Source organism: Cheilinus undulatus, linkage group 5, assembly GCF_018320785.1.
Source record: "Cheilinus undulatus linkage group 5, ASM1832078v1, whole genome shotgun sequence".
NCBI lineage: Eukaryota > Metazoa > Chordata > Actinopteri > Labriformes > Labridae > Cheilinus > Cheilinus undulatus.
In genome coordinates, this window is record NC_054869.1 from 33714340 (window position 1) to 33732486 (window position 18147).

At 42.2% G+C, this 18147-nt stretch overlaps 1 protein-coding gene across 1 annotated transcript; it reads right to left on the minus strand.

The window, feature by feature from the left end:
* Positions 1–9584: 9584 nt before the first annotated feature.
* adra2b (adrenoceptor alpha 2B) lies at positions 9585–16645 on the minus strand. The gene is made up of 2 exons (XM_041788423.1): positions 15740–16645; positions 9585–15596 (listed from the first exon to the last, which is right to left on the minus strand). The coding sequence occupies exon 2, from the start codon at positions 15571–15573 to the stop codon at positions 13996–13998; it is 1578 nt and encodes a 525-aa protein (XP_041644357.1). The 5' UTR covers positions 15574–15596; positions 15740–16645; the 3' UTR covers positions 9585–13995.
* Between the last annotated feature and the right edge of the window lie 1502 nt (positions 16646–18147).

Consider the following 18147-nt stretch of genomic DNA (forward strand, 5'->3'; position numbering starts at 1 on the left):
CGGAGCAGTTTTCAATGGGTTGCAACTAGGTGTCTGAAAAAAATGGTGGCAAATTCCTGAAGTCCTTATTGAACATGCATTCTTTTAATTTTACTCTGTTTTACTGTGAAATTAGGTCAGTTTAAATGTTTGATCAATACTTCTACAAATTTATCTCCTTATCTGCAATAAATGGCTACTTTTCCCATGATAATGAAGCAATTTCACAAATTCTCTGGAAAATTGGCATAAATTGACACATAACAAATGGGAAAGAGAGTAAGTAAGTCCATTTTGTCCCTTTTCTTTTTTATATCAGGTTTTTTAGTCCAATCATGCTCCAAACCCCTTCATATGCAATTAACTAAACATGCGTTGTTGAAATATTTTTGGGAAACTTGGGTCGTGATCTGTGGTAAGACACTCTGAGACTGGTGGGTCCTGAGGCCAGACCAGTTGAGAACCACTGCTTTACAGTATGTTCAGGAGATTTCTCCAAACTTTGCAAAAATGTAAACTCTGGCTCGAGGAATAGTGTTTGGTGTTACAAAGTAACCTGTTAGAGCCCTAGTGCAGCAGCTCAAGTGAACTGTTATTAGTTTTGGTTTCCCATAAAATTTATTGAAAAAACTGCCTTTCCTACATTTCACCTTTGTTGACAGGAAAAAGAAGAAAATGCCCAAAGCATCCACAATGTTTCTATTTCTCTCCTACCTGTTGGCGTGTTGGTAAAAGCTAAACACAGCTATGTCAATGTGTGCACATAGCTACCTGATTAAGCTTGTGAGATGGCAGAGCTAATGGATTTATGCTTAATGGGTAAATATCCCCATTACTTTGTCTGAGGGGACAAGAAAATCATAGCAATAGTAAGTTCAAAAGCTCTTGTTGTATTGTTTACATTGAAACGGCTGATGGTATACTGTATTACACACAACCTGTGCGTAATACTGCATGCCTTTTATTTGTTCACATTGTAAGTATTTTAAAGAGCTGTAAAGGTTGTGCGAAATCATGATGTTTTAACAAGCTACTTTTACAAGTAGCACAGTAGCTCTAGTTGTACTACTATTGTCATGGGTAGGGATGTGTGTAATAATTGTTTTCATTGCAGAATGTCCACATTGTATGTTGTGTCCAAACTGTTACACTGTCCGTTGCCACTAGATGGGGCTATGCTCTCATAACTCACCACCCGTGTTTTCAAGCATGCTCTCACTCTTTTGTATAAACCTTAACTTTTGACATCAGCTGGTTACATTTATCTAATAGGTACAGCTCTTTTCTCTCACTGTTAGCCTATCATATTGCTGCTGTCTTTTATAACTATGGCTTTTACCTCCACCAGTTCATCCAGTGTTATCATTGTGTCTTACCTTCCACCTCTCCATTACCACAGTGTCATCTCCTTCTTCATCCCAGCAGCCCCTCTTGTCTACTCAGACATCATCAGCTAACACCTCCACCACCAGTGCCTGGACTCCACAGGAGGATAGATCTTGCTGCCACTTGGCACAGACACCCTTCAATCATGCTGTTTCCCTGTAGAGTTTAAGCATCAATGATTCTCTGACAATAATTCAGTTTTACGTCTGTGTAAATAAAGTCTATCTATGATCCATTTAATCTCCTGATTGAACTGGTTATAGGCCCGTCCAAAAATAGATGCCAAGTTTGGAACGTTAACCATGAAACATCTGTTGGTTGGAAAGTGAACTACGGTAACTGTAGGAAAACAGCATGTCTAAAATCAGAGTTAACACTTGCTGTGCACAGAGTGGCATTGCTTTCACCTTTTTCAACCTTACACCATATAGCCCATATAACAAACAATCAGGAACATAAGCAACTCATATAAAGCTAAACAGCCAAATAATGGAGACAACCGTGGACTTTCTTAAGCCAACATATTAGTGAGCACACAACTGAGTCGATAATGCACTCAGAACATTAAAAAGAAGTGTATGGACAACCTGCATGTCACAAAAAAGCTAATGTCCTGTCTTACATAAAAATGATTAAAAGAGAGATTGCTATCGTGAGCCATGGAGTCTTTTAGACTCCACTGCACATGAGGAGAACACTGTTAAATTAACATAAAATGAATTTTGGCGAGTGCTGCTTCTCCTATAATGAAAGGGTGCCATTGAGTCTCACAGCTCATAAAGGGGAAACCTTAGAACTGCAAATTTCATTTTAAGTCTTTGCCTTCAGGTACATACGAATAAGAGATCAGAGGAGCACAAGGACCTGTTCCCATCAGTATCAGTAAGCATAAACACTGAAAGTAGTCAGGATATTTTTCCTGAAGTATTGTTAAAAACGCCAAAGTCTCTTGCCTTAAATTATTTGCAATATAACTGTTATACCCCAAACAATGTCTACAGCATTTTTGCAATCCATTTGGCAACTGTGCTCATCAATATATGCCAGGCATACCCAATTAAATACAATACAATAACTTTATTTATCCCCGAAGGGAAATTCATTAAAAGAATACTACCGAAGAAGGATGTTCCGCATTACTAAGCAGGCCACAGCTTTCAAGCAATATGGGAAAGAAAAAGGATCTCTCTGCTGCTGAAAAGCCTCAAATAGTGCAATGCCTTGGACAATATCTTGTCCAAGGCATTGCAAACATTAGATTTTTCATGAAAACTTAAGTGTGATCATCGTACTGTGAAGAAATTTGTGGCTGATTCAGAGCACAGACGGGTTTGTGCAGATAAAGGCATAATGAGGAAGGTTTCTGCCAGACAAATTTATCGAATTGAGAGAGCAGACGCTAAAATGCCATTACAAAGTAGCAAATAGGTACAGTATTTGAAGCTGCTGTTGCCTCTGGAGTCCCACCAACCTCGAGGTGTAGGATCCTCCAGAGACTTGCAGTCATGCATAAACCTACTATTCAGTTGCCCCTAACCAATGCTCACAAGCAGAAATGATTACAGTGGGCCCAGAAATACATGAAGACTAATTTTCAAACAGTCTTGTTTACTGATGAGTGCCGTGCAACCCTGGATGGTCTAGATGGATGCAGTAGTGGATGGTTGGTGGATGGCCACCATGTCCCAACAAGGCTGCAACGTCAGCAAGGAGGTGGCAGAGTCATGTTTAGGTCCGGAATCATAGGGAGAGAGCTGATAGGCCCCTTTAGGGTCCCTGAGGGTGTGAAAAGGACCTCGGTAAGGTAAATGGAGTTTCTGACTGACCACTTTCTTCCATGGTACAAAAAGAAGAGCACTGCCTTCTGTAGTAAAATTATCTTCATGCATGATAATGCACCATCTCTTACTGCAAAGAATCCCTCTGTGTCACTGGCTGCTATGGGCATAAAAGGAGAGAAACTCATGGTGTGCGGCCCCATCCTCCCTCGACCTCAACCCTATTGAGAACCTTTGGAGCATCCTCAAGCTAAAGATCTATAAGGGTTGGAGGCAGTTCATATCAAAACAGCAGCTCTGGGAGGATATTCTGACATCCTGCAAAGAAATTCAAGCAGAAACTCTCCAAAAACTCTCAAGTTAAATGGATGCAAGAATTGTGAAGGTGATATCAAAGAAAGGGTCCTATGTTAACATGTAACTTAGCCTGTTAAGATGATTTTCATTGAAATAGCTTTTGATTTCAGTAAATATGACCTACGTGTATGTGTGTGTGTGTATGTCCAATTCAGACCAGAGGTTCCAGTCATTGCAAGACTGTTACACATGGCATTGCAGGGGACAGTTGAAGCAATGTGAACTGAGCTGTCACAGCTCGAATTGAGAGAATGTTGTCTATGATTCAGTTTGTCAAGTCACCTTCAGCTGTTTTTTTTTGTTTGTTTGTTTTTTGATGTTGTAGGCAGAGAAATGGGAAATGGAAATCTGTTTTGAAAAGCTACCTAGGCAGACAAATATGTTTTCAAAGCTGAATCTTTTGTGAGATCAAATCATGCTGTGAATTTAGAAATGTTTACAACTGTTTTCAAACCAACTTCTCAGATGGAAATCTCAGCCCAAAGAAAAGTCCTGTTCCCTCCATTTGCTGTGCACATAAGCAGGGCCAGCAGTGCTTAACTAGCTAATGCAAAGAAATTTAAGGCTGGAGCAGTTAAATTTGTCCTTAGGGATAAAATTGTTCAGTTTTAAGCTTTGCAAGATGGATCTGCTAACAGCTGTTGTGGAATCTGGCCAGTCCATCAACTTTACAAGGTTAATGCCAGTCTGGTGTCTGCAAAAGGTCAGTGTAACACATTCAAACTGAGCTGGTTAGGTTCTGTCAGTGTGCAGATGCAGGATAGTTATTGCCAGTCTTTTTTTTGCTGATCCAAGCTAACCATCTACTGGCTGTACAGTAAAATGAAATGTTGTAAAAGTAACCATTTTGCTCATTCAGTCTCTTTCCTCAGTGCTTCCATGGATAAAGTTTGAGGCTTCCATTGAATGTGATTTTAAAGCTACGCATCGGTGAAAATTGAACTACACTTTCAGGATTTTATTGAGCTAAAGTGTTACATCATGCACCTTGAATGATTCACGAACTGCAGACATCAGCAAATAAAATTCACAGAAACTGATGCAATGATGTGTCAAAGATGTGAGCCCCAAAGTGCTTGCTATAAAGATTTCATTTCATCAAATAACTTGTGACTGAAAATGCTCTGTCCAGAAAGAGTTGTGTTCAATTCTTTGTCTACTGGGCTACCGTACAGCTCAGGAAGGACATGACACTTTTGCATCCAAACAGCACATCCTGTTCCAATTCCTGTGCCAAATTTCTCCCTCTCTCTCCCTCTCCCTCACACACAAACACACAGGAACTCACACTGTATATATATTTATATCAGCAAACATTGCTCCTATTGCATTCTAATTATCCACTCTCCCTTTCTGCTTCTTTAATTGGACACAAACATTTTAGTAAAAAACTTGTGACAGGATCAATGTGGCATTGATTCCTGGGAACAATATTAGACTTTAACGGTTGGAAAGTCATGAGGCCAAAAGCAAAAGGCATCATCAGAAAATCAACAAGGATGAGGGTGATCACGTTTTATCTCTTTGTTTTGTTTATGTCTGCGACAGTGCAGCCAATTTGCAGGCGTGCGTGTTTGTCCTTGCATGTTACAGACTGTTCAGCCATGTAGAGTTTGTGTGTATCTGTGTGGCTGAGTGTTAGTCATCTGGTTCTCTATTTTAGGCTTGAGTTTGTTTTCTTTTGTGTGCTATCTGAGTGTGTACTCTCACTTGTGTGTGTTTGCTGTTGACTGTGTGCACATGTGTGACGGTGTGTACGTGCATTTCTGTGTGACCTTTCCATGCTGGCCCGGCTAAATAAAGACACAGCCGTCTTTCCCCTTCCTTTTTATATTTCTCAACTTTACTCACAGGTTGCACACATTTGAAAAAAGTCATCTGTTTCCCTCGCCAACACATCAGCTGTGGATTTAACGATTGTTTTGTTGTGCACACTGTGCTTTTCAATCAAGTGATTCAGGTCTGATTCTCATCTCTGTTGCTTTGATTTTTTCTAAGAGGCATACTGCTAATAGGGATTTTACAGCAGAGCCTGATGCAGCCCGTGATGATAATGTGATGATTTTGCCTCTCGATTCTTACTTTACCAACACCAGGAGGCACAATCTTCTGCCAGGGTTTATATCCATGACAAACATGGAGGTAATTGTGTCCGAAGGGGGAAAGCAGAAATGAGCCTCATGTCTAATTCAATGCTTAGGCTATTTCAAAAAATTATCTTTAACAAGTCATAACTACTCCATCTGGAAAAACTGTGAAGCTTTTATTTTGACAAATCTTTTGTCCTGTGCTTGGAAGCTTCTTTTGTGATGTTAATCCTGTTCATTCAAATGCAAATACTGCCAGGACCACATACATTGTTATTGTTGTCATATACTTTCACCCTACTTGAAAACCTCAAACATGCCAGCAGCTCAACAAAACCCTTGTGCAGTAATGTTCCAGACTATATCCAGACTAAATTGTTCCAGTCAAGAACACTCTCACCATAGATGTAAACGATTATTGCTAAATGTATGTACAGTTTTGCTTTTCTGCTCAAAAGATTCTGCTTGGGTTAGCCAAGCGGCATGCTTTGACTCTGCAGGGGGGCGCAGTAGATATAACCCACTTCCCCACAGATACATTGATGGATAATGGGGCTGTCTGCTGTCTGTGGAATTTCCAGCAGAGAGGAAATTTCATGAACTGTCTTATTGCAAAGATGGCATGGGGAGCTCTTTAGAACGACTCACTTTGTATCACAAATGTTAACAAATGGAGACTGTATGTCTAGGTACTTTTTATAACCTGTCGCAACAGGTCTGATTGAAACACCTGAAATTGATCATTAACAGGTGTGGCCAAATACTTTTGTTTATATAGGTTTACATCTAGCATGACTTGTCTTTGTGGTAGCTTTCCAAATTGGAAGCAAGAAAGTAAAACCAGTTTTCTGAATCTTAAAGTTTAAGTTACAGACAGAAATAAAGAATGATTAGAGATGAAAATGACACCACTTATACTACAATTCAGCCTTTTTAGAGGCATTTTGTATTCTTCAGTTGATCAGATATTATGATGTTTAATTTGATAGCTGAAGTAGTCTCACAATACTGATATTGTTGCAGAATCACTGCACTGAAATATTATTTTTGCAGGCCTGTAAAGCCACATTATGCAATAACGCCACATTATGTAATAACCCCAACCATAGGACTTAGTGTGGCCTCCAAGGTAGGCCCTACCCAACCACCTTGCCCTAACTCTAACCGCTTAGTGACTTATGCCTAAACCTAACCCCCCCTTCAGGGCTCTAGACTAAACACCTACCCTACTACCTTGCCCTAACCCTAACTGCTAAGTGGCTTAGAAAATGCAGCGTTATTACATGATGGATGGAAAATGTATTACATTATTACATAATGCGGTGCTACAGGGCCATCATATTCTATTGTTCTGTGAATTTTCTGCAGTTCCAAACCCTTGCATATAGCTTTATTTACTGCATCAGGATTTCGACTTTATTCATCCATAAAACAGGAAAAAACACAATGATTGCCCCTCCAAGTAGATTTTATTCTCCTGGCTCGACAGAATTTCCCTCTGATTGTATCAGGTGTCTGCAAATATAAACTGCATGATATTTCAGGATTAAAGGGGACATATTTTACCCTTTAAAGACAAATTTATATTAGTCTCAGAGGTCCCCAAAACATGCCTGTTAAGTTTGTTGCTGAAAAAACCCTCCAGTATTGAACTTTTGCATGTCTGAAAACCCCTCTGTTTAAGCCCTGCTAAGAACGAGCCATTTCTGTGTCTGTGGCTTGAAATGGTAACGAGCTGTCTGACTCCGCCCCTGACCACACCCCGTTCAGGAAATGGATGCAGCACTCCTTATGTTACAGAAACTTTCATCCAAAGTTTAGGACCTGACTGGAATTTGATTCATCAAACTCCCAGACAGTAGCCAACAGGGTAACCCACTGAGCTATCCAGCATCTCAGCTGGTAGCTGGGAGGATCAGTAGAGGAGGGTGGAACTTTCCTCCAAGTGCGGGAGGGCCAACCAAACCTGGGGCGGGTGCTTACGCCCCATGTGAGGTCACTAGGTGTAAAATCTGAGAACCGCTTGTTTCAGCACACATTTTCTGAAAGGTGGAAAAAAGAGAGAGGGAGAGGGAATGGATTTTTCTAGTATTTGAGGGGATTGTGGACAGACCAGGGGGACATATCTGTGTTAGAAAAGCCTGAGAAAGTGATTTTTGTATAATATGTCCCCTTTAAAGCCTTGAAGAATAGTTTGGTCACATCATCAGTGTCAGCTTATGCACACAGATCAGAAAGGGTAAAACCCTGTTAGACAATCTTGAACAGTGATACAAGCTTTAAAAGTCTTTGTGCACTGGTAATAAGTTCACCGATAAATAATGAAAGCATCTTAAAACATCTGGAGAGGCAGATAGCTCTTCTCTAGGCAGTGATGAGAATTCACTTGGAAAGATTCAGTATGTATTATTAATGGTACGGACTGTTTGAGTTATCTCCTGCTAAATTAAATTTGTGTTTTCCTGACACACAGAAAGACAAGTCGTTGCCAAGGTAACTGCTAAAGCAGGGCCAAACAAACAATAAACAACAATATGATTGTCACAGAACTTAATTCGTTCAAACCAGGGCCTTGAAAGAAAAGAGAAAAAAGTGTCTACTTTGTGAAGGTGTGCATACTGAATGTCCCAAACACAGTGAGGGAGCGAGAGAGAGAGTTTGGAGCGACCCTCTGTTAAACAGCCACAGTTTCCTGAAGTGATTTGAATCATTATTACAACTGCCTCTAAAATGACACTTTTATCACAGTTTTCACAAAGCGAGTACGTTTGAACGCCTCCACCTGTAATAGAGAGAGAGAGGCCATGTGTGGCTCATTTCTCTTCCTGCCTCTTGGGTGTTTTCAGCAGCCAAATTACAGAGCAAAGAAATCTATCCACAGTTATAAGGTGGGGGGGGGGATTGGAAATGGAAAATTCTTTGCGCTGGAACGCCTTCCAAACACATCCATATTCATATGAAAGAACACTACATCCATCAAGAATGTGAAAATAAGACTCAATGCTGATCTGCTTGTGTGTGTTTCAGGGGACTGTCCATAGCCGGAGCTTACATGTGCATGTTTTACTCTCCAGGCTGCTATCATGTACGAATGAGAATCTAATGAGTGTATTGAGTTTGGTGTGAGCCCCGCTCTCTCCATCCTCTACATCTCTTTCTAGAGGGCTTGCTGCCACCTTTGTGTCCTGCTTTATATTCCAGCTGAGGTTGTAGAATCTGGAGCTTAGGGACGCTCCTGTGTCTGAATGATTATACAACACTGTAAACACACACCTGAAGGCTCCCAGCGCTCGGCTCTGATAAGTTATCTATTCACCTCAAATCACAGCCCGGCCATGAATATGGAAATGAAACTGCCAGGACACACAGGTGGAGCATTGCATGGGTGGTGCGAGTGTTTGAGAGAGAAACAGGGCAGAGAAATCCCCAAACTACCCATCAGCATAAATCAATTACAATTCACCGCAGGCCTGCTAACCTCAAATATAACAAGCTGTCACTACAAGTGTGCGTGTGAGACGACTGAGCTTATTTCATGACTTGAATAAAGTATGTGACACTTGGTGGGAGATGACACATTCAGCTTGTGTATTTCTGTGTATGTGTGTGATATTTAGCAACATGCTCTAATTCCTTATAGACCTCCTCTGTGTTTGTTGGCAGGAGGCGACATTATGCTGCCTCTGCTGCGTCCTACTTCTCATGTTCCCCCTGCGATAGGACATTTTCCAATGACATCTTGAACCTCCATCAGCCCACAATGTTATGGACTATTTCCTGGAGTTGAGTTGCCATTCTTAGCTCCTTCATAATGGCTGGAAATTGTTTTGGATTGCACTCTGGTTCAACATATTTGCTTGAAAAACATCACTTTGTTAATTCTCTCCTATTCTCCCATACTTATTGGCAATTCTCCTTCTGGAAAATGATTTCTTCTCTTCCTGTTTTCCTGATTCTATATCAATAAATGAAATAAACCAAGCAGGGGAGTGACTCATGCATTTTCAAGCAGCTTTATTTCCAAACTGGAGAGGGATGATGACAGATGGGGATAGATGATTGTAAAGCTTAGACCGCACAGTTTGGTCCAAACATAGTAGAAGAAGAGACAATAACAGGCGCTTTCAAGGGAAAAGATGGTGATCAAGAGGCGGATTTCTGCACCTGTCACCTTTAAGCCATGAATCAAACTTCTTTAAAATAAACACAGCAGCAGTCTCACCACATAAAGCAATGCTTTGGGGCTTCTTTTTATCAGCATTATATTTATTGAACACAGCCATGATTCCATGACCTGTGTGGCTATTTTTGTTATAATTACTTTGCTAAAGCTGTTTGTGTTTCCAGAGAGAAAATTTTCAGACAAGGGCATGGAGGAGATGTTTGAGTACAAGCAGCTTGCACTCAGTGATTTTCTTCTTATTTGGATCTGCATGGTATGGATTGAAGCCTTAATGTTCTGCAAAAGCCTGCAAATCATCCAGCTGAAACTGGCTTCAGGCATTTTCATGTTCTGTGACTTTTTCCTGCTGCAGAATGCTTGATAAATTCTACATCCATGAATATGCTTGATTGAGCATTTTTCTCGACTATATCTAGATGAAACAATGATGATAAATGTTGCATTGTAGTTTCTGCATTATGCACAAAAACTGAGTTTGTGTGCTTTCACATTGACACAGATCGTGCCCTCCCCTCAAGCCCAAATGTAGCTCAATCTCACACAGCAACTTCTTAAAGATATTACAAACCTGTACAGAGTTCTCGCTCTTTGATCAGTTCCACTTCAAGAATAAAAAGCATGGAAATAAATAGACACACACAAAAAAAAGGTTTGAAATAAATAATAATACATTGTTTTCAATCTTTGCCTCTCCTGTCACAAACACCAAATATAAAGTTCATTTAAAGAAACACAGAGCCGGATATCACTGAGTCAGGCTGGTGTCCTGTAAAGCCGGGTTTTCACTAAGCAGTCTGGTTTGCCATGGCGCTCAATTATTTGTGTTTTACTGCCAAAAGGTTGGAAAGGTACCAAAATAACTCATCCACAGTCCAATCCTAAAAAGTGGTGCAAGACGCACGGCTGTGTGCTGATTGGCCATCACTTTCCTTAGGATATCCTGATTTCAGGGCTGTTTTTGTTGTTTTCATGCCAATTAAAAGATTTTTAAAAATGCAGGATGCCCTTTAATTAGAGTGTCACGTTCTTTTAACTTATTGGCAGGCTTGCATTGCTATAATGTCCCACAGTTAAAGGGACATTTCAGTATTTTGTAGGTTGGGCCATATGAGGTATGTAGTAATGGCATTAATTAAGGACTCGCCGGTTGTTCCTGCCAGGAATATAGGCTATACAGCATAGTAGATGGGTACAGTTTCTCTGCAGAATTTAGCAAGGTTTTAGGGAAAAGTGGGACTCAAAACAATGTTTGCTCAAACATACACACTATTAAAAATTTGGAAGCATTTTATTGTATGCCCAGAATGCCTTTGTGTTTTTGTCACTATTTTGCAATGCAAAAGCATGTTCTAGGTCAAATTTAAAATGCTTTAAAAGTTTTCAATAGTGTGTATGTTTGTGCCAACGTTGTTTGGTGGCCTATTTTTACAAAAGGGTCTGGCTGCAGACCTTGACAAAACCTCTACGCTCAGGCGGAGACCTCTATGCTGGGGCATGCAGCGTGTTAGCTGTTGTTAGCATGACTACACCACTGTGCTTACTAGACCTTGGCATAGCCCCATACGCTGGGGCGTCTACGCTGGGGCGTCTACACTTGGGCGTGCAGCGGCACACCCCGACCCCTACACTATTAAAACCTGAGTGGTTCGGTTTAGGCGTTTAACCTCGAGTGGTTCGGTTTAGGCATTAAAACCCAAGTGCTTAGATTTAGGGTAAGCCAGGGGGGCAAGTGGCCAGTGCAGAAAATCCGTCGTGGGGAATATATGTCACACCCCAGCATAGAGGTCCACGGCTCGGGCAATGTACGTCATGCCCCAGCGGAGAGGTCTGCCCCAGCGTGCAGGTCTCCAGCTGCATGACCCAGTGTAGAGGTTTGCTCAAGGTCTGCAGCCAGATGCCTCTCCATTTTTATCAAAAACTCACTAAATTTCACATTGAAACTGTAACCAGCTGCAACACTTTATAGCCTAGCTTACCGCAGGTACAACCAGCGAGTCCTTCTTAAAGATGCAGAGCCTGGTTTTAGTTTTATTAACTTAAAATAAACCCTTAATTCATACCCTCCACAGACTCTGCCATCTTGGGTTTTTTTTCATTTCTATAGTACCACTGAAGGGAGCAGATACAGAAACCTACTTTTTAAAATTCCACTGGTTAACACAGTTACTACCAGAGCGTCGCAATCACAGACTGTTTGATGTTGCTAGTATACCTCAGTTTAAAACGCTGCATCTTTAAAAGAGCAATGCTCACTGAAATCCCTGTAGGCTTGCACCACTACTACTGCCGCATACCTCACACAGCCCAACTTCAAAAACACTGGAATATCCCTTAAGTAGCTGCTGCAACTCTTGCCACACCCCATATTGCTTACACCAAGTAAGGGTAGGGTTAGCTGTGGATTCGCAAGCAAGATGGGGGTTTACCGCCCCAAACTAAACTGATATAAACCAGACCACTTGGTGGAAACACGCAACGTAAGGCTCTTTGGTCCCTTGAGGATAATCAATAAAAAGCCATGTACTAAATATTACTGATTAACACAGACTTTAAGGTCTATAAGACTGTCAACACAGAATAATACTTCTCTTTCTAGTAGGCATTCATATGACAGACAGAGAAGTGATGCCTGTACCCAAAGATTTGCTCTCTATTCTCATCAACATTACAGTAGATCTGTAGTACACAGCAGGAATAGACACGTCCTACAGAAAAATAAAACATTCAAATAACACACACATCACATACACCCTCACACTCTCTCTCACACACACACAGTCACAAAGGTCAGCAGAAATAGACAATTAGCCTACTGAAGAGTAGCTGCTGACAGCCCTTGTCCCATTGAGTCAGAAAAGCCTTTGCAGTGTTCACAGTTACAGACACATTTTCTTTCCTCTCTTTGTCCCATAGAGTCTCTTGGTGAGAAAAATAAATGTGCTATTCATTCTCTCGTCTCTCAGAGACAAACCCAAATGTGCCGTGTAGAGGGTCCACCGCAGGCGAGGATATGCCGGAGGCGTCTGTGAAGAGTGACTCAGACTAATGATTCTCAGAAAAAAGAGCCATGTATTAGCCTAATAAGGGGTAACATTACACATCTGTCCTTTAAAGTCAATGTAAATGTCGACCTTCTAGGTATTTCTGGAGCAGAGTTTCAGGAAAATAATGTTCACATATTAAATCAGGTCAGTCTTCTTTATGCGCCTCCCATTAAGCACTGTAAGTGAAGCTAAAACAAGATTAATTGTTGCTAAAAGGTCCAAATACTGGAGCACAAGTCAAGTCCATTTACAACAGGCCTGAAATCATCTGAAATCATATATGTGATGTGCTTTTAAGTCCAAAATCCCCTAGCTCCTTTTATGTTTCATAAAAGTCCCAGCGTCTCATAACAAACAACCTGAGTGTCCCTTGTGACCCGCTCCAAGCAGAGAGCGAGGTGTCTGACGTGGGGAGCGTTCCACATGAAAAGTTCAGTTTGAAAGGGCGCCCTTGTCTGTGCTATCACATTTGAGATTGTCAGAAAACCTTCTCTTGTAGTTGCGCTTTTTCAGATAAAAATCGAGAAACACATGTTTGCCCTGCAGCCGGGGCAAATTAAGACTGCAGACGTAAGAAATCACCACCAACCTTGTGTGCTTCTTGTGCTCTTTTTAGATAAGTAAAGGCCCTGGGCTCATTGGATCAAAGGTTGCATTTCCTTCTTGTTTTTTTAAACCAGTTTTCTTCCCCTATCAGTCCTAGAGTCTTTAATAACTTTAAAATCTTATATATAACATTTTACACTTCATTTTTGTCATTGCATTGTTCTAACTTCTTTCCTCAAGGACATTTTTTTAGATATTCTGCACCACCAGCAGCATTTTTCCATTATTCAGAGTAAGAAAGAGATAACACTTGATTTAAAATGGTATCAGCAGAAGAGATAAGACTGTTCTGAACCATTTAATGTCCCACATTGCGTCTATTTCATGTCCTATTTTGACCCCCAATCTGGTAAAAATGTCTGAGAATGAGAGAGTGTCAGCTGAAGGTTGAGAATCACATTCCTAGTTTTCAGTTTGCTCACACTGAGGCTGTAAAAGAGAGGCTCTCACTTATGAATATTATGCTGAAATTTTCACTGGTCAGTGTTTCTTTTTAAAAGAGCCCTTTGAGTGTTGTGAAAATTATTTTTCCTAATTTATGCCTTATAAATAATTATTTTTTTGATAGTAATAAGCTAAAAGAAAGTCCCCTTGGTGCTCCTGCAGAGAATCTTCTTGAAGGCCTTCCTGAAGTCTTTGTTGAAGATGGTGTATATGACTGGGTTGAGTGAGGAGTTGCAGTACCCGATCCAGAAGAAGAACTTAAAGAGCGGATCAGGAATGGCGCAGGTTTCTGGGCACACTGCCTGCAGAGAGTAAGAGAAGAAGAAGGGGAACCAGCACACCACAAAGACCCCGATAACCACAGCCAGCACAAAGGTGAAACGCTTCTCTCTGTTCACCATCGCTTTCCGCCTCGCCGCCCCGGGGTTGTTATCTGTTTTTGACTTCCTCCCTGGCACTAGTCGAGACCCCTTTGAAGTGGCCATCATGTCCCGGTAGCGCTTGACTGAAGCTGGGGAGTGGATCCCCCCTCCTGCGGGTGACCCTGGCATGCTGGTGCTGCCTTGGCCTCCTCCGTGACTGTGCTCCATGTCACTGTCTGTGCTCGAGCTGTCGCCGTTGTTATTGTCAGCTTTTTTCTTTCCCTGCTTGGCCTTCTTCTTCTTCTCTTTCTTAGTCTTGGCGGGGGCAGAAGGAGGCACAGAGGAGGGGGTTGATGGGGCATGAGGAGACGGGTTCAGGGAGGTTGTGACAGGAGTCATGGGCAGAGAAGGGGATGGAGGCTGCAGGAGGTTGTTGGGATTCTGGGAAGTTGGGGTCTCTTCTGGGGCAGAATTGGCAGTGATGGCGAGGGTGGGGGGTCTGTCGTTTGAGTGTTTGTTTAATGATGGGGGTGTGCTCTCTTCTTCATCCTTACCGTTGGCTTGTACGTGTTTCGGTGGCTGACTTGGAGTGGAAGAGCCAACCCCATCCTTCCTTGGCTCCCCTGGAGGGCAGCGGGTTCGCTGCTTGGCGATTTGGTAGATTCTGACGTAGACCAGGATCATGATGAGGCAGGGGGCGAAGAAGGAGCCGATGGTGGAGTAAAGGATGTACCAACGCTCATCATTGAGCTGGCATTGAGGTCCTCGCTCACTGCCTGGGTCTCCTCCCTCGCTTTTGTTCAGGGAGAGCAGTGGAGGGAAGGAGATGATGGCAGAGATGAGCCACACCACCACTATGGCGGCTTTGATGCGTTTGGGTGTCCGCTGACGCCCATAGGTGACCCTGGAGATGGACAGGTAGCGGTCCAGAGAGATAGCACACAGGTGCACAATGGAGGAGGTGCAGAAGAGCACATCCAGTGCCAGGTAGATCTCACACCACAGAGACTTAAAGTACCAGTAGCCCAGCAGCTCATTGGCCAGGGAGAAGGGGATGACAAGTGTGGCCACTAAAATGTCTGCAGCAGCCAGAGACACTAAGAAGAGATTCTGGGGACCTCGGAGGGAGCGGCTGGTCAGGACGGCAATGATAACCATGATGTTTCCCACGATGGTGAAGGCGGCCATCAGGGTGATGGCGGTGGCGAAGGCCGCCGTAGCTTCAGGGGAGTAAGGGGCGAGCTTCAGGATGCTCTGGTTGCAGGGGATGGAGGCTCCGGAGCTGCTCGTGCTGCTGTTCCAGCCGCTCAGCTCCAGAGAGCAACCAATGTCTGGACCCGAAGCCATGCTGGGGTTAGCTTTCCAGGAGGCTTCAGGGGTAAATAAAAACAAAATATTACTGACTGAAGAGCTCTATCCGCTGATTTAATAAGTGGCTTTTGATTTCCATACTTTTTCAGCACAACCGACAAAATTTCTCGTAAACTTTTTAAAAGCAAATTGTAATATTTACCTCAGTTGTTGTCGTCTTCTCTCTGTGTTGCTTCCAAACATTAGCTCCCTTGCATCCTCCACGCCAAGTCTTCCAAGTCCATTTCAACAACAAAACAGTCCGAGGCTGTGCGTCAAGACGCGCATAGACGCTTTTCAATTAAAAGGACATGGCACAAAGCAACTGTGTTTAATCCAGGAACAGAATTGATGATTCGAGGGTAACTGCTCTGCGTCAGCCTTTGCAGATTTACAACAGAACCAAAAAGACCAAAAAAAGAAAGAACAAATGCGTCTTTTGCGCACGAAGTTTGATCCCCTTTTGCATCACAGCATTGCCAATTGGCGTTGAAATTGGATAAATTACATTATAATGATCTGATTTGGCACATTGACAATCGATTACAGCGAGCTGGAATTGCATATAGAAAACAGTTTAGAGAAGATTATCTCGGCACTTGTGCAATGTCTGTGCGCCCTTGTTCAGAGTCGCGCGTCCGCCTGCCTGTCCTAGAAAAAAACGAATCAGAATCGTTGATATTAAATAAGAAAAGCAACATTTATGTATAGGAAGATATTAGTCTTTTCTTATGTAGTAAATAAAGACAGATGGCAGAGCGTCTACTCAGTCCTGTCGGAAAAAACTTCAAGTTAAGCTCGCGCCCCAGCCCTGCGCGCGAAGCCAGAAATGTTGCCAAACGCGCCTTTTCTTAGGGATAAAAACGATCTCTGCACCGCTGCTTCACTCCGTGCGTCTCAGGACTTGTGTCCCGGTCCTTTCTGGCTCCTCTGTTCGTAAAAAAAAATGTCACCGAGATGCCATGATCCAGCCGCTCCGCTGGCGCACAACCCGAGCGTCCTCACAGAGGCGCAGCATCATCATCACTGGTAAGCAGGACCTCAGCACGGAATCTAATAAAGTCGGGGTGCCTCCCATCTCCCTCCTTCGCTTCTTTTCAGACCAGTTGATGTCATTCTGGGGCTGCAGGCGTCATGGGATGCTTACTTTCTCTATCTTTGCAGTCCTCCTCTCTTCTCTTTCCCTCCCTCCCACATTAAATCTGTACCCAAACGGATCAGCCAGCAGTTCACCCAGAAAAGGCGTGTTTGGTGGCTGTGCTTTTAAGATGTCCAGCTGACAGAACTAGAGCCATTTGCTTTAATGGAAACATTAGCTCCATTTTAAAAAGAAACATCATCATCTCTTTTCCTGCATCGCTCTCTGTCTCATTTTCCATCCAGTGAGTCTGGTCCTGCTCGAGTTCTCTGCCAGTAAAGAGGAAGGATTCCTTACAATTGCTGCAAACGAGCTCGCATGGTGATTTTTAATTGGATCCCTCAGTAAGACAGCCAGCTTGAGTTTAGCTTGAAATATGCCATAAGTAACATAAATCATAATCAACACCATTCAAAATGTGTCAGTAAGTGCTGTCCTCAGTTTAAACGCCAATGCACTGTGCCTATCCCAGTCATTTTCTCTTTACAACAGGTTCTGTGTAACTGTGTAACACCAAATATTGTAGCAGGATCTGGATTCAGTCACTAATGCACCCTCACACTCCTGCTCTGAAGCCTGCCCTCTTGTGATGATCTTGGGCTACTAGTTTGAGGCCTATTGTTTTTAAGCATGACTATGTTTTGTGTTGGATTTTTACGCTTCTTTACTATTTTTGTTATTTCTATGTGCTTTAAAGTTGTGATGGCCACAGCAAGAGAACGTGAGAGGAGCCCATGCTTACATTCATATTCATTTGCACTTAAAGCTCAAGTGGACATCATTTATCTGTATCTTGTCTCGTTCATCCAAAGGTATTGTTTAATGATCTAAAAGCACTCACACTGCATTTCTAAACACTTGAATATATCTCTTATTATGAATAACGGTCATTGAAAATGTTGAAAATTGGCTGTTTTTCAACAGGCTGTAAAATCATCTCATCTGACACCTACCCTGCGGCCGTGCATACCAAAATAGTCAGTCTAGTCGCAGATGGTCTGGTATGCTTTGTAGGTCATAAAGAGGCATCAGTATTGATTTCAGTTTGTTTCATAACCACTTAAAAAGTCCTCACTGAAGCTTTACGAGAACATAAAATGGCCCATTTGTTTGGTTTAACATTTTTATACAAGCACTTCTAACAGAACAAGTTTTCTATTGAGTACACACAAATTTATGCTGCTTTTGGTATTGTATGCTGCTCTGTTTTGTGGACAGCACGGAGGTGGAGGTCAGGGTTCCTTGGTGTTAAACTTCTTGTTGTTTCATAGTCCTCCCATCTGTGTACTCTGTGGTTTAGTCGGCTGGATTAAATATCAGCCTCAGTCTTCATTCTAGTTTTCTTCTTATGTGAGTGTATGTATGCTTCTTTGAGCAGCATTTTTCAGTAGCTGACCTTCTTTCAGGGCTTTACTATTCATATAATTTGACTG

Bases quoted from the DNA above. Each gene is read 5' to 3' on its own strand.
- adra2b (XM_041788423.1), bottom strand. From the start codon at position 15,573: ATGGCTTCGGGTCCAGACATTGGTTGCTCTCTGGAGCTGAGCGGCTGG.